At 38.8% G+C, this 15,371-nt stretch overlaps 6 protein-coding genes across 6 annotated transcripts; 1 reads left to right on the plus strand and 5 right to left on the minus strand.

Annotated features, from left to right (window-relative positions):
- Window positions 1–174: 174 nt before the first annotated feature.
- On the plus strand, window positions 175–1,079 carry BDF20DRAFT_835937 (uncharacterized protein; the record flags this gene model as incomplete). Its single annotated transcript, XM_053078902.1, has 2 exons — window positions 175–441; window positions 507–1,079. The coding sequence occupies 2 exons, from the start codon at window positions 175–177 to the stop codon at window positions 1,077–1,079; spliced, it is 840 nt and encodes a 279-aa protein (XP_052935389.1).
- A 153-nt stretch (window positions 1,080–1,232) lies between these two features.
- Window positions 1,233–2,342, minus strand: BDF20DRAFT_544692 (uncharacterized protein). The gene is made up of 5 exons (XM_053075713.1): window positions 2,233–2,342; window positions 1,995–2,070; window positions 1,758–1,864; window positions 1,533–1,689; window positions 1,233–1,450 (listed from the first exon to the last, which is right to left on the minus strand). The coding sequence occupies exons 2-5, from the start codon at window positions 2,009–2,011 to the stop codon at window positions 1,387–1,389; spliced, it is 345 nt and encodes a 114-aa protein (XP_052935390.1). The 5' UTR covers window positions 2,012–2,070; window positions 2,233–2,342; the 3' UTR covers window positions 1,233–1,386.
- Window positions 2,343–2,493: 151 nt separating this feature from the next.
- BDF20DRAFT_544245 (uncharacterized protein) lies at window positions 2,494–3,632 on the minus strand. The gene is made up of 2 exons (XM_053075710.1): window positions 2,896–3,632; window positions 2,494–2,804 (listed from the first exon to the last, which is right to left on the minus strand). The coding sequence occupies exons 1-2, from the start codon at window positions 3,443–3,445 to the stop codon at window positions 2,794–2,796; spliced, it is 561 nt and encodes a 186-aa protein (XP_052935391.1). The 5' UTR covers window positions 3,446–3,632; the 3' UTR covers window positions 2,494–2,793.
- A 347-nt stretch (window positions 3,633–3,979) lies between these two features.
- Window positions 3,980–7,617, minus strand: BDF20DRAFT_913480 (uncharacterized protein; the record flags this gene model as incomplete). Its single annotated transcript, XM_053084075.1, has 5 exons — window positions 3,980–4,551; window positions 4,625–5,857; window positions 5,925–7,176; window positions 7,259–7,433; window positions 7,499–7,617. 5 exons carry the CDS (start codon window positions 7,615–7,617, stop codon window positions 3,980–3,982), a joined length of 3,351 nt encoding a protein of 1,116 aa, XP_052935392.1.
- A 1,467-nt stretch (window positions 7,618–9,084) lies between these two features.
- Window positions 9,085–10,524, minus strand: BDF20DRAFT_913481 (HAD-like domain-containing protein; the record flags this gene model as incomplete). The annotated part of the gene is made up of 5 exons (XM_053084076.1): window positions 9,085–9,099; window positions 9,179–9,362; window positions 9,461–9,840; window positions 9,936–10,142; window positions 10,273–10,524. 5 exons carry the CDS (start codon window positions 10,522–10,524, stop codon window positions 9,085–9,087), a joined length of 1,038 nt encoding a protein of 345 aa, XP_052935393.1.
- Window positions 10,525–11,293: 769 nt separating this feature from the next.
- On the minus strand, window positions 11,294–14,807 carry BDF20DRAFT_835942 (bacterial low temperature requirement A protein-domain-containing protein; the record flags this gene model as incomplete). Its single annotated transcript, XM_053078903.1, has 9 exons — window positions 11,294–11,385; window positions 11,709–11,846; window positions 11,935–12,774; window positions 12,856–12,927; window positions 12,999–13,013; window positions 13,113–13,237; window positions 13,343–13,658; window positions 13,756–13,916; window positions 14,272–14,807. The coding sequence occupies 9 exons, from the start codon at window positions 14,805–14,807 to the stop codon at window positions 11,294–11,296; spliced, it is 2,295 nt and encodes a 764-aa protein (XP_052935394.1).
- Window positions 14,808–15,371: the final 564 nt, after the last annotated feature.

Below are 15,371 nucleotides of genomic sequence, written 5' to 3' on the forward strand. Positions count from 1 at the left end.
TTTAAAAGATCTTTGATTTAATATGATAAATGAAAGCCCGCGAAATTTGAAGCCATATTTATATAAACGTAATTGGCTTCATTGTCACAATGTTCTTTCAAAGTGCCATCATTCTTTATACCCTCATCTTCACCCTATATTCCTTCACATATATATCCTACCATAACCGCAAATATGCATTTATTCATATCAAAATTTGATACCAACACTGTACAAACTTCTGTGCAACATAAATCAACGTCAACATTCAGCACAGGAGCCATTATTGGTATCGTCATAGGCACTATCGCAGCTGCTGCGTTGATTATATGTACAATATACCGTATCCACCGTCTAAAAAAGTACAAAGACAAACTGCGTAGAAAGCAGAACAGCATGTATCGATTTATACTAGACCCATCAGATGAAAATTCTTGTGTTGGGACAAAGAGAGGATCGAAGGTAAAATCATCATACAGCAACACATACCTCAGCACGTGTATTCACTTATGACTTCTCTATCATAGATTGAAGTTGTTGATAATTATCCCTGCTATCCCAGCAACAAGGAGAAGCAGCAGCAACAGCGTCCAAAATCCTTTTTGAAAAAGGTACGTAATAAGCGATCTAGTAAACATCAGTCAACAGCCATCAGAAGCTCGTTTAAGCTTCATATATCTGCCCTGATGAGACCAACTTCACTCTCACTGAATGATACTCGCTTCAGCAAACTTTTCTCCAAAACAAACAGCAACAGTAAATGCACAAGTAGCAGAAATTCAACTGTGTCGCTGCTTCAAACACCTTCAGAAACACACTGTTCATCCATAGCTACAAAAACCAATTCCTTTTTTTCATATAGCTTCGGTTCTTATCCCGATGAAAGCTCTATTCCGCCTCTAACCCCTTCTTCATTTAGCGGTAGCAGGAGTAGTAGTGGTAGCACGGTTGTTGCTGATTTGTCAGACACCTCTTCCCAACCTCCATACTTCCATGTCTTAATCAATGATTTTGAAATGACAAAGAATCAACAACTGAGAGAAGAACAGCTACAAGGGTATTCAAAGAAACAAGAAGAGGATATTTATATATTGTATTAAGATAATAATTAGTAGCAAAATATTAGTATAAATCTGCATCGTATCGTTTTAAATTTATAATTATTGAAAGGGAATAGATTATTCAATTATACCATCAATAAGTAATAAGCCAGACTAGAATAACTATGTCGTTTCATTGTGTGCATAATTTGACCGTTAAACCAAACAGGATCAACCTAGTCTACAGGTTGGCTACCCTTGCCATTGCCATATAATTTACTTGCTGCAAAAATGAGATGGTGGTTGATCCCGTCTAAAGTGATAAGGTAAGGCTGCTTTGTATGCTTCCGACAGAGAAAATGTCGATTTAGCAGCAGCATTCATCGCTCTCATTTCCACAACAGAAACAGCATAAACAAATAGAAGCAAGTCTATTATATGCAAGTTTAAAAATGATTCTATCAGTCTTCATGCATTTGTTTTCTACGATATTTTAAATTATAATTGCTTTACAGCGCGGTTAAGCAAGCACAATCATTATAACAACAATCACAACAATCACAACAATCACAGCAACTTCTTTGTTGATATACCGGGTATGGCTGTTGTTGAACGATAATGGGTGGCTGTCCATTTACCTGCATTGCGCCCATACTCGAATAAGGATAGCCTACGATACATTTTCATGAGTTCTTTCCTCATATAGGATACTAACAAATTAGCGTAATTGCAATATACTTGGTGTTGGCTGGACAATGGTCGGAGTATACGGTGATGGTCCATTGTAATAAGGTGTAGCCGAGGCCATTGATTGAGGTAAAGTAGGAGAAGCATAAACCGGAGTGCTGGTGTAAATAATGTTAGACATGTTACTGCGGGTATGATTGTTTGAGAACAATGAGGAAATATGTAAAAAGGAAAAAGAGAGAAGACTTAACGTATAATTTTCGGGGGAAAAGAAAAGAAACTTCTTACTAAAATGCGATAAACATGGCAATCTCTTTTTTGCGAATGGCAGAACTTGTTTTCACGCTGTTTGTTTACTAGGTTACTACGGCAAACGGAGATCACGGAAACGTTTATTTTATTTCTCTTCAACCCGTGATCATAATGGCTAAGCACCTCTTATTAAAAATGTTTCGAATATATGTAACCCTATCCAACGAAAATCTCTCTTTTAGACATATTCAAGATGGTCAAGCTTATACCATACCTTTAAAACTGCTTAACAGCTGGTTATAATAACGGCTCAAAGCATGTTTTCGAAAAGAGAATAGCTATTTTAGAGCTGTAGCGTTGATGTAAATGCTGTACAACTATAACGTCAGGTGTGTGCTACACGTAACACTTTTTCAGTCATCTCAAAAGGTCTATTCACTTGTTAACCCATCCTATGTGATGCCCTGCATATTCCGTACCGTATGTAACCTTCAGAAGTATTTAATGATCAGCCTATTCCCCAATTGATAATGAAACGATTACTGATGACAACCTTACAAAAGCCTATAGGGAGGCCAGTAAGCAAAAGTAATTGTACAGCAACATGGACTAGCATCCATAGCGTTGGCGCGGCTTATGTGTTTAGGCATGCTTTCACCATTCTCAAGTAAATTGCTCGGGTATATGATGGCTGACTTTCTATTGTTTTACTTCTACGTTGAAGCATTTTTCTGCTCTTTTAATAAAAATAAAGAAGTAAAGGATTCTCTTCGGGCAAAAAAAAACCTTTGCGTATACATTTATTTGAGCCTGCATCCAACTGCTGCTTAATGTTTCAAGTATACTCTGTAATGCAATTGGAGGTAAGTGAAATATTTCGATGTTCATCAATACAACACAGTTCGTTAGAGCCCTTTTACGACAATTCTTTAGTTACTGTTGTATGCTTTTAGTCTTGGTTTTAACATATCCAAATCATTTGAGTAAGCAGTTTTATCTGGACAGGACTCAATATGTTTCAATACATCATTTACTAACTGTTTTAAAGAGGGTGAGTGTGCAGTCGTTGTGAGAATTGATGGTAACGAAGCTGTCGTAGCAGTACTGCTGCTATTTGGTAAAGCCACATTGTCGTTTTTAGTGTATGCATCATTGTTAATAGTAGTCGGAGTATGGACATAATCTATTGAAATCGAAGGAGTCGAAAGGGCCTTGCTCTCAATGGCTATACCACTTGTCGCTTGATTGGTGGATAAATCTATACGTTCTGATTGCTGTTGCTGTTTGTGACGTTGTGCCATAAATACTGAAGGAGAAGCTCGGGTGAAGAAACCCTTTCCAGAAGCTATCCCTAATTGAATATCCACTGGTTTTTTCATGGAGGATGCTTCAGTCACCTTCCGAGAAAAGTTGACAAACTGATGACTATTATCTATTGTTGTTGATGTCAATAGATCGTCATCGTTCAAGTCAAGCATAGTAGACATTATTATGAAAGGTTTACAGATAAAGGGGAGAATAAGCAAAGGAAAAAGATAAAAAAAGAGTACAAACAGCAGACTGCACTAGTATGTCATTTAAGAAAATAGATGATTGTCGTTGCTAACAAACGCCAACTATGCAAGTTCGTATCACACGAATTACGAGATTTTAAAGAAGCCGCAAACAGGAGTAAGCTGTACCAACACTGGCAACGAGTAACTATTTCTGTATTCCTCTACTTAAAAAAAAAAAAAAAAAAAAAAAAAAAAAAAAAAAAAAGAAAGCGCTCAATCCTTTCATTTCCAAAGCAATTCTATTCTGAAAAGCATGCATAAAATATACAGTTTTCATCCATGTGCTCCTTTCTCGTACAACGGGCGAATTGTATTTAAACTCACATCTCAATGCTTGCATATACTAACTTGAATATTTGATCAACCATCATGTACAGTTATTAATTAGACATAGAAAGTCTTGCTTTATTCAAAGTAACTAAATGGAAAGAGCACATTCCTCTAATTAGTTCAGATTTGGAAATGTTATTGTTGTTGTGATGGCTGCTGTTGCATTGTTTGTGGTGGCTGCGTTTGCGTCTGTGTCTGTTGGGGAAGTGTTTGTTGTGTTGGTAATTGCTGTGGCTGCGAAGGTATAACAGGATTACTATTATTATTCTTATTATTGGTAGGAGCGGCAGTGGTAGTATTAGGGTTGCCATTTGAAACAGCAGCAGCGGTGGCAGCAGCAACAGCGGTATTCCTCATTTGAAGATGAGCTAGATAGCGTTGTAACTGAAGTTGTTGATTTGCTGGTAGTTGCGATATAGGGTATCCCATTTGAGCTAATTGAGCTGCAAACATGAGTGGATTGGCTTGGGCAGCCTGTAATTGAGCCGCAAGAGCTGCTTGTTGTTGTTGTTGCTGCGGTGTAAGTTGTTGTGGTTGCTGTGGTTGTACTTGAGGTTGTATTTGAGGTTGTGGTGATGATTGAGGAGTTGTTTGAGAAGGAGCAGGAGGGTGCGGTTGAGGACTTTGTTGCTGTTGTGTAACAGCAGGTGATGCCATTTGAGAAACTTGCTGAGCAACTGTTTCAGCGCTGGGAACTACAGGCGTTTCTGTGAGAAGAAAAAGTAATAGTAAGGTTAATCATCTAACGTCAGCCGATGAAGGATTTTTCTATACGCTTACGTTGGGTAGTATGTTTTGCTAATTGCTGATGTTGTTGAGCGGCTAGTAATTGTGCTTGCTGGTGAGCCTGAGTCTGAGCCTGCACTTGTGCATGTTGTTGGGCTAGTTGTTGCAGCTGCGCTTGTGAGGCTGTTGGATGTTGGCCATGAACTTGTGTTTGCGCCTGCGCTTGTTGTAACTGTAATTGCTGCTGCAACTGTTGTTGCTGTTGTTGCTGCTGTGCTTGTAGTGCACTGGCGAATCGTTGTAATGCGGCTGGAGTCAATGGCCGGGCTTGCCCATTAGCTCCTGCAGCCTGCAGTTGCTGCTGTTGCGCTTGTTGTTGGGCTGCTGCCATTAACATCATTTGCTGTTGTCTCAGTAATTGAAGCTGGGCAGCTGGGTATCTATTTACAGGAAGGCCTGCAGCATTTGCGGTTTGTGGTATAGGCATTGGATGAGGTCTAACTTGATTTTGAGAATCGACGGTTGGACTTCTTGTTGCTGCGACTGCTGCGCGCGCTTGAGCAGCTGCAACTGCAGCAATATTGGAAGGTAGAGGAGGTCTTAACGGCGTCTGTGCCTGAGGCTGTGGTTGAGGAGTCTGAGGTTGTGGTTGAGGAGTGTTGTTCCTATGACCCAGTGCAGCAGCTTGGGAACCTAGATTCAATGCGGCGGATAGTTGACGTTGTTCCAACATGGCTTGTGCCATTTGTCTTTCTCTTTGTGCTTTGTGTAAACTCATTTCCATTGCTGTCGGTAAACGTTGACCTGCACTGTTTGTACCGTGTACTTCTATTGTTTGGTGAGGAGGAGCGGAAGATGTCGATGAATGCGTTTCAGCTTCTTCGCGCTTTTTCGCCGTTTTCTTCATAGCCTCAAAAATGCCAAATTGTCGTTGACGTTTCTGTGCCGAATCAAATCCCATAGACATTGGTCTACGGTTGAGTTCTTTGATGAGTTTTGATGTATAAGCATTATTTACTTGTCCAAAGAGATTTGTCAAGTTTTTACGTCTCCAACGCTCATGGCATTCCCAAGCTGTTCGTTTATAGCCTGTCATAGGATATCTTGCTGAATTGAAAGCATCACAGATAAGGTCCCAATTAAACGAGAACTCGGCGATGAGAGGTATCAAGCACAAATCATCTTCTTCTGACCACGGAACAGATGATGGCTGTGCATCTTTGGGCGTTTTAGGTGCTGTAGGCTGTTGTGCTGGTAGATCCCTTTGCTTCCTAGAGGCGAATAAAGCTAATAGGATAAAAGAGGTTATTGTTTGATCTAGCGCTTTTTGGAAGAAAACAACAAGTAAACTTACGTGACACGAGTGATGTAGTATTATATCGTTCTAGTTTTGGTAAAGTTTTTATGTTGTCTGTAATCGATTCGCGAATGAGGATAGGGTTGCCTTGCACATCTCTCTTTCGACTATAACGCTCAGGAACTTTGAGTTTGATGTTTTCCAAACTAAGTCGTGATATAGGTGTAATTTGACTGAATTCGAGTTCGTTGAAATAGGGATCATTAAAATCAGGATTTGGTGGTTCATAATTAAGTAGATCCGGAAATAATGCGTTTGCACTGAAATCTCCAAGGTCTTCCATAGGTAATGTTATGATGGGCGTATAAGGATCCAGGTTTTTGATAGTATTTCTGTATTCCTGAATAACGTCTGATGATAAAGAAGCAACAGCTGTGTTAGGAGTAGAAGGCATGGAATCAGAAATCGCGGATGCTGCTGCTTTCTTTTCAGTCTCATCCATGACGAGATCTGCTGTGCTGCCCATCATCACGTCCGTCTTCATTGGATCTGTAGACTGCTTTCCAGATACGTTGTCACTAAGTTCCTGCATATGATTTGGAGAAGTTATACTATCCACCTGTTCTTCTATGGATTTGGGTATCGTTTCAAGTGTCATTTTATCATCTGCAATCATGGATGTAGGAGAATCAATTAAATTCTTGGGTTCAGGAATTCTAGTTTTAAGGCATACAGTTGATTTATCTTCCGCGTTATGCCACTCTAATACGGCTTTTGCTATCATATAGGCTGATGCTATTTTCCACTTTCGCTCCTCTTTAAAGTCTGTGTGCATCCATTTCATTTCGTCCAACATACAATCCCAATGACTCTTCGCTCGAGGTGGTGCTTTATGCTTTTTTAACTGCCTTAAGCTCCATAAATTCTTCTTCTTCAATGCCTCAATTTTTTGGATCGCTTTGACAGATTTTAATTCATCTCGAGCAAGCAACCAATCATGTGTCGACAGAGTTTTTCGAGCTGTTTGCAACTGTTTGTATAGTGGAAAATAGGTTGCTTTCAAATGCCAAGCATAAAGATTGAGTGGTTCGTTTTCTTTTGATGACGTTGCGCTAGTAAAATCTGATAATTTAAAGCCGTTATAAACAATTTCATTCGAGTCCTTCAAGTCAGAATCAACCAAAGTGCTGTTGATTTTGATTGTTGTTGTTGCTTTATCTTTACGGCTGCTGGGAGATACTTGTGATGACTGTTTTGAGGGTGATGTACTTCTTGGTGTTGGTGTACATGGAGCGCCTAAATCTTTTTGCTAATGTTATAGTGTTACATTAGTCGTTCATATTTATGCACATGCTAAAAAGGCGCATTTTCTTTTTTTTCTTTTTCTTTACATCTAAACTAGATAAAATCTCTTCGACACTCTTTGGTCGAACTGCACCACTCACTCCTCTAGTGACCATTCGAACAGGCGGGGGAGGCACACGTCTATTTGGTTTATTAGACTGTGATTCTTCAGGTGAGCTACTGATATCAGGCGATTGTGATTCTTGCCTTGACTTTGTACTGCTATATTGACAAGTATTCAATAACATCTAATAAGGATAAAAATGCGCTGTTCAAGGTCCTATTACCTTAGTTTATGTTTATCGAGATACGTGGCCCATTTATCCTGGTCTATCTGGGTTATATCGCCTCCATTCAGAAAAGACATCACATGGTCTGTTTCTTCACGATTTCCTTCGCCTGTCATTGTAAACAGCTCCTTCAAAAGTATTTCTCTGTGTGTCACAATGGTTCTTTTTTTTGGAGTTGTAGCAGGAAAGATTGTATTAGAGTCGATTAAAAATTTCATGGGTAAAAAGTACTTTGCTTCTGTGGTCTGCATTACTTTATTTTTCTTTTTCTATCTTCTTCAGCATTGTTTCTTAATTTTTGTAGTGTCTTCTAGGGAGGAATGGTTATATAGCAAAATGAGTGTTGTGATGATGTGAGTGTTTTTGAGCGTTTTTTCTCTCCCTTCTTTTACCTGCTGTGTTTCATTGAGATTATCCATAATGCTATACAACACAGTATTAGACACGAGAGCTTATTTACAAGGGTTGTATAAAAAGTAGAAAATTCGAGGAAAACGTAAAAAATAATCTTCTGTAAGGGAGCTCCCTTATAATGTTTCTAATTGATATAAAAAATATTAATCACTGGTTTAAGGAAAAGGGTTAAGAAAGTTGAAAGAAAAAAAAAAGATACATGAGCCAAAAAAAAAAAAAAAAAAAAAAAAAAAAAAAAAAATAAAAAAATAAAAAGGATATGGTATCACCAAACGGGCAGATTAGAGAAATGATAAAAAAAGTGTGCGAGACGAAAAAGCCTACGCTAAAACTCGTATCTTTGAAAGTCCTAAGCCACCCAATTAGGCAATAGTATTAGTGTGTTTCTTTCGCTCACACCTGCCCAACTATTTTCTGCCAAGCACATTAATTTTGAATTGCAAGCTTCTCTTTTTGTTCAGTGATGAGCATCTGCTCTTCTACATAGCAAACAAAATGTTTTTGGAAGTAATCAGGACTTTGATAGATAGCACACACAAAAACTGTAGGAACATGGACAAGGACCAGAAAGCAACAGCACTTTTTCTTGATTTCTATCTGTAATCACGTTAGGCTTTATGCTTTACTTTTTTTCTCCAGATATGAGTTCAACGTGTAATGAAGCAAAAGAGGGAGACAGTTGTATTGCACATACACTTGCAACGTGTAAAGAGATGTAGCTTCTTTGTCTCAACTCACTTCTCATAAAGGAATTGAAACTGTTGACGTCATTACGGAAAGACAGTCAATAGGATTCCGTCTCTAATTTTGCATGCGGGAAGTGTGTTTCGTATTGACCATTCCGTTTTAAAGGCATTTTGCAGTCTACCGAAAGTTTCCTGCTTCTAGGCTTTTCGGACTAGCAGAGAATCTTTTCATCATCTTTGCTGCTGCTTTATGTACTTGTCAGACGTCTGAATTTCCACTGCGAATTTAATTATATGCGCTCCTTTCAGTGCCTTTGATAAAATTTCACTTTATGGCAGAGTTTGTGTGGAGATAATACAACATGCAGATTTGATTTATTGAATGAATATATGAAATAAACAAAAAGTTTTACAAAGCTTCTATACAAAAATTACAAAGAAAAACAAAATGACTCTTCTTTAACAAAAACGTGCTTGAATCATTTAAAGATAAGAGGCCTATTCATGATGATCGAAAAGAAAAAGGCTATGAACATACTAAGTTCATTTCGAAGCTTAACTAGGATTCGAAACTTACGCGTCTGCTGGCTTCTTCAAGGTCACTATCGGAAACCTTGTTCTTATCATCATCGTTAGGGATTTCATAGACACCGCCCAAAATGACGTAGGGATGATAAGCAAAGAGGTTGAGGTCGCTCATTTCAGTGACGCCAGAAAGGACAAGGACGGGATCGATTTCAGAGGAGATACCAGCAACAATACTAGTTTAAGGTAAATGACTGTGAGTTTCTCCCGCTTTCCCAAAATAGTTTATCGTCGTCCTCTCAGCTTTTTCCCTTCCACTTTATATAATACTTACTCAGTATCCATGCGATCACCAATGATACAAGTTTCCAAACGAGATAAACCAAGGACACGTTGAGCATAACGCATAATCAAAGCAGAAGGCTTGCCACAGTAGAAAGCCTTGGTCTTGGTGACCAATTCAACACAAGCAGTGAAAGCACCAGTGGCAGGGATCTTACGACCTTGAGAGTCGAGGGTTTCAACATCCAAGTTGGTAGAGATCAACTTGGCACCGTTTTGAACGAGTTGAACAGCCTTAGTCAACTTTTCAAAGTTATAAGCAGAAGATTCACCCAAAACAACGTAATCGGGGTTGTGATCGTTCATGAAGAAACCCTTATCGTAGAGAGCCCAAGAAAGACCAGGTTCACCAATAACATAAACGGTACCACCCTATATTCATAGCGAAAAAAATACAATAAAAAGCGCGCATGTGAGCACTCACTATTCTCCAACTGTTTCTTTCATCCATTTTTTCCGTCTCCTACCTCAGGCATTTGAGAAGCAAGGAAGTAAGCAGTAGCTTGACCGGAAGTGAAGAAGTGATCTTCAGTAACATCAATGCCAAGACGTTCTAACTTTTGCTTCAATTCACGGGGAGTAGGAGCAGAGTTGTTGGTCAAGAAAAGGAACTTTTTATTGTTCTTTTCTAGGAATTCAACAAATTCCTTAGCACCAGGCAATAAGTTGGAACCCTACAGTTGGAAGATTTTTTAAATAAGCGCACTGTCCTTCTTGTACAACCCACTTGTCAAAAATGTACAACACTGAAGAAGAAAAAAAATAATTTCAAATTCATGCTAAAATTCTTGAGCTATAACTTACGTGATAGATAACACCATCCATATCGATGATATAACCCTTCTTTTGACGAATGGCTTCAAGACGTTCATTGTGAAGAACAGGATCGCGGAACAAAGCCCAATCTCTGGCAGAGATACCATCTTCGTTGGGGTTGGCATTGCTACCGTGATTTTGTTGTTGTTGAAGAGAAGCGGCGAAAGAGGCGGCTAAATCACGGGTTTCTTCGACAGTGGCGAATTCAGTTTGAGGGGTGTTGGTGTTGGATGAAGCCATGATGTTGGACTATAAAAAAGTAAAATCGAAAAAGAAAAAAAAAAGAAAAGGTAGAAATACTAAGCTATTGCAGGTTTTATAAAAATGTTTCTTCTTTTCCTCGTAAGTGACTCAAAAAAAAAGAAAAAAAAAACGTGCAAATCTGGGCTGACCCTCAAATTGCAAAAAAAAAAAAAAAAAAAGAAAAAAAAATTGAATCTGAAAATTTTTGTAACAGAGCCTGATGTCATATAATTCAGCATGTATTGTTTGTTAATTAATAGTTATGAGCTAGAACTGGTACCCCCCCCCAAAAGGGCTTGAAATAGATAATGAGGCCTCAAAATCACACAATTTGTAATTTGTTCAATAACAAATTATGTTTTTGCTCCATTGTTTGATTCATCATATCCCAAATCTTTCAGAATCTTTTGAGTTTACACTCCGTTCGTGAATGCCTTTTTATGTGTTGGAGAATCAGTCAATTTCACCGAACGATATGGAAACTCGATAAACAAAATTACTTTTTTTCATTTTTCAATCAATTTTAGCAGCTTGTTAAAGAGGCTCTAAAATATGATGCCATGAGTGCAACCTTATGTTTCTGAACTCCGTTTACTAAAGCTGCAATCTATATTGCATTACGCAAAGCTCCCCTTTTTTGCTTATCAACCTACTGATCGTGATGAGACTTAGTAGATATTTTTCGTTGTTTCAGGATCGTATGGCCAAAATGATTGGCTTCCCTCTTTCCTGTGTTTCGTCCCTTTCTTACGTACACATATACATATCACGCACTCATGTAATAAACTCGATCTGCTAACAACCAACGAATGGAGTCAATTAGAGCATCATTCATATTCCAGTAACTTGGGGTGCAACCTCGTATTTTATACAGCTCGAACTAGTTTACTAATATATAAGCTTACGTCAATACAAATAATACATGTGTCCTGAATTACGTTCTACTAAAGAAAAAATGACACAGCAGTAGCGTCTTTTGAATTGTCTCTCCGCACGAAAAAAGGTCGTCCTTTTGAGATCTGGGATCTGACAGTTAAATATACATAGAGTCTCTTTGCAACGATCATGTAAGGGGGCACCTTAATCTAATAAATCAACAGCAGCTGCATAAGGGAAAAAATGATGAGATTGCTTGTTCGTATATAGAGAAAGAAGGAAAACAAAAAATATTTTCTACTTACATTGGAATAACAAACAAGCCATCATCACGGAGACCATGCCTAATCCATCCAAGTGAGCGTATGTGATGGTCGATAGACTAAAAAAGACGACGGCATTCAGTATACGCGAAGAGCAAATGATGTATGCCTTGAGACTCGCTTTAAATATAATGTTTGCATGATTTCCCTGTTAGTACTAGATACAACTTGTGTATAAGTGTGTCTATGTGTGAGTGAGTGCGTATACCTTTATTAACAGGTGTATTGACCAGTTTGATGAACGCATTGAAGCACAAAATCAGCCCGGCAGTGATCCAGAAGATTTTAATAGAAAATGAAGGATCACAATCACCATGACCTGCTGCTTCACCAGAAGAATGCGATCCAGCCTCCGCCGATAAGGAAAGGACTGAATAATGTTCTGCTGCGGCTGTTGCTGGTTTTTGCGCCGTATGCTCTTCCCCTGTTGCATGACCTGATACAGCTGAAGCGCATGCTTGTAATGCCGCAGTTAAATAAGCTGCTGTATCCTTTTGTAAGGTATGATTAGAAATAATCTCAGTCAAAGCAATACCAAATGCCACCTGAAATAGATGGAGTGGGAAATGCAAGTACATCCATAACTGGCTCAGTCGCGTTCGAGCCATAAATTCACCGCTAAAATCATCAAAGTACATAAAGAAGTAGCAAAAGATGATTGTTACCCCAAACACATTACACGCAATAGTGCTTGGTGTGGAGTCTCCTTCAGCTACCATTTTGATAAAGCCCATGCAATTTTCCCCCAGGATGATCAAGGTAAAGAGACCAAATCGCTCACCCAAATGACTAGCAGCAAGAGATACACGGCTATTACCTTGTAAAAATAAATGAACCAACAGTTCCATACCGATACTGACGTACCATAAGGTATATCTCTTTCCCATGTCGGCTTGTGATGTGTAAAGGAGGGACACACCCCACATAGCGATGGAGATAGCACTTGCTAAAACATATATACCCAAAGGGCGACGAGAAGATTTGAAATGTGCTCCGAGGGATACGACGAAAATCACAAAATATTGAAATAGTAAAACGGCTTTCATGACTGTCAATCCACAGAAATGTTTAGGTGAGTATTCGATTCGATAGCCAACAAAATGTAATTGATTTCATGACTACACTTTACTGATGTAACCGATGATAAACCATTTGGGTGTTGCTTCGAACTTTGCCTTATTACTTGAACCGGCCATAATAACTAATCATGTCATGTTAATAAAAATCAAGCTCGCTCAACGTTATTTAGCATGACAGAATCGAGCGACTTACTTAGCCCGCATAACTCTATGATTTTATAAATGTGATGTGCAACATCTATGCGTCGTAGAAAGAGTATCAGTACTCTTGATTTTGCTTGCTCACCAAAGATTATGGATCCCTTACCTTGTCTGTCATACCGCGATGAATATAGAGCACTGGAGCACCATGTCCACCACATAACGACAAACCATGCCGCATATGTGTTCAAGTTACTGTAACTGTCAATATGAACTGAGTGTGTAAATTGGCTATGATTGTAAACACGAATATGAACCATTCGGACGAATAGAAAAAGGAAAGCATAGGGTTATATAGGTGTGTTGTTTGCAAAACCGAGGGAGCTCTAGGTTTACCTTAACCAACCCACATAGAATACATCTCCAAAAAGCTCCACCCAAGTGGCTGAAGATTCTTCTCCAATTTCATCCGAAAGGTCTGGATCAGGTACTGCAAAGATAGCTTTTCTCTGCTTTTTTTCAGCGTGATGTTGAATAATAGGAATAAATTGTATTTGGATATAAACATTGTCATTCAAGTCGATCAATAGATCAGTGGGTAATCGGTTATTGTGAGGGTATGCTTTCGTACTACTATCGTCGGAAAGGTTATTGCCAGAGTCCGAATGTGATGAATTGGTATTGTTTCTTTCTCCCATATCAAATGAGCTTTCTAATCATCAACAAAGAGATAGCAATTTCAATGCTTACCTTAGTGGCAGCATCTAGTAAACGCGCGTGAAACAATAGTAACAACAAGAATAACTTACTTGATGAATCATGAAATAGGTCACTTTTTGCTGAAGCGAGTTGTTTCTTAATTTTAACAGTTTTGTGAATCTTGACAGAATAATTTCTTTTTGTCTTTTCTAAAAAGTCAATGAAATCATCTGTATCTTTGAAAAGGCGCAACTCTTCCTTCTCTTTTTCACTGAGTTGTAGCTATACGAAAGAATAGGCTAGTGAATACACTGGATCCATTGTTTTTGTTTGAAAATGGATAACGATTTTAATTACTGGTCTTTCCAAGGCACTGATTTGATCTTTTGTAAATTGAAAGTCCTGATCTCCCACCAAATGCCGAAAATGTATTGCTAAGTAAAGATAAAGAAGCCGTATGAGCTATGTTTTTCCATCTTTTTAGCTTCTCTATTCTTGATATACTATTCATTTACTTAGCCTTGTCCTGATCTCTTCGCTTTATCAGGATGAAAAGAAAAAAAAATTGGCATGGAGAAGTGAGTTGAGGATAAAGATAAAAGTAATCGGGTAATTTCTTTCTTTACATTAGTGGTGCATCATTTTCAATTCTCACTTCGTCCATATCAGTCGCTATAGCCTCTGGATGCTTCTCGTTCCAGGATACCTTTTCTGCTTCATAGGCTTCGGAACGCTTTTGATGCAATTGAAATTCTTTCAGAGGATGTAAAAGCAACTCACCAATCGTTTCAGATCCATGTCTACGAAATGGTTTCCCACTGGGGTCGTGGAGTGGAGCCACAAGACGCTGATGATGCTGGCTGTCGTAAACAATATCTCCGGAGTGCGTAGAATTACCGCTACCATCACCCATACCAGCACCAGAAGTAGCATCTGCAGCAATAGGACAACGTTGGCTAACGCCTGCTCCACTTTTTACGGAGGCAATCCGACTCAAACGGCTTCCATTCGCTTCTGTTCCTGTACTAATGTTGGATCGATTTCCTAAAATTCCCTCTTCCACTGCTAGTCGTTCGTCGTCGGTGGCAATGGACCTAACCCTGCTATTACGTCGCCCGCCAAATGCAGGACCTTGATACCCTCGGTTGTAAGTATTCGACATTTGATACTTGGAATGAAGCTGTACTGTAGGTTAACGGGTAATTTCAAGGAACTTTAAGCTAAACTTCGTTGCTTTCGAGGGTACGAGAGATCGACAAAAAGGAAAAAATAAAGGCAAATCGAAATAGAAGACAAAGAAAGCAAGGAACAAATCAAAATAAGCTTTTTGGGCATATCTATTATATCAAGCCCACAAATTTGTGTATTCGATACCACCAAAGATTTACATTTTGTGATACAATGAATAAGAAGGACTAGGCTCTTTTACAACAGCCGTACACCCTCGCCCTATTTGGCCTTAGAGTCAAAAAGATTTCGTTTAATAATCCCCAATACCAGCAGCAGCATTGGTTATCATTCACGGATACAAGCGGATAATATTAAGTTTGCCTCACCTCGAGGTCTATATACCAACAAAAACGCTTTGGTAATACTACAAATCTCAAAATACTCGTTTTTTTGAAGATCAGACCTGAAAGTCGGAATTCCTTCAAATTGCAATCTTCTTTTGTTCCCAACTCGTCCTTATAAGACACATAATAAAGGCCTGATCCTCACGGTACAG

This window comes from Mycotypha africana, assembly GCF_025528875.1.
Source record: "Mycotypha africana strain NRRL 2978 chromosome Unknown BDF20scaffold_6, whole genome shotgun sequence".
Taxonomy (NCBI): Eukaryota; Fungi; Mucoromycota; class Mucoromycetes; order Mucorales; family Mycotyphaceae; genus Mycotypha; species Mycotypha africana.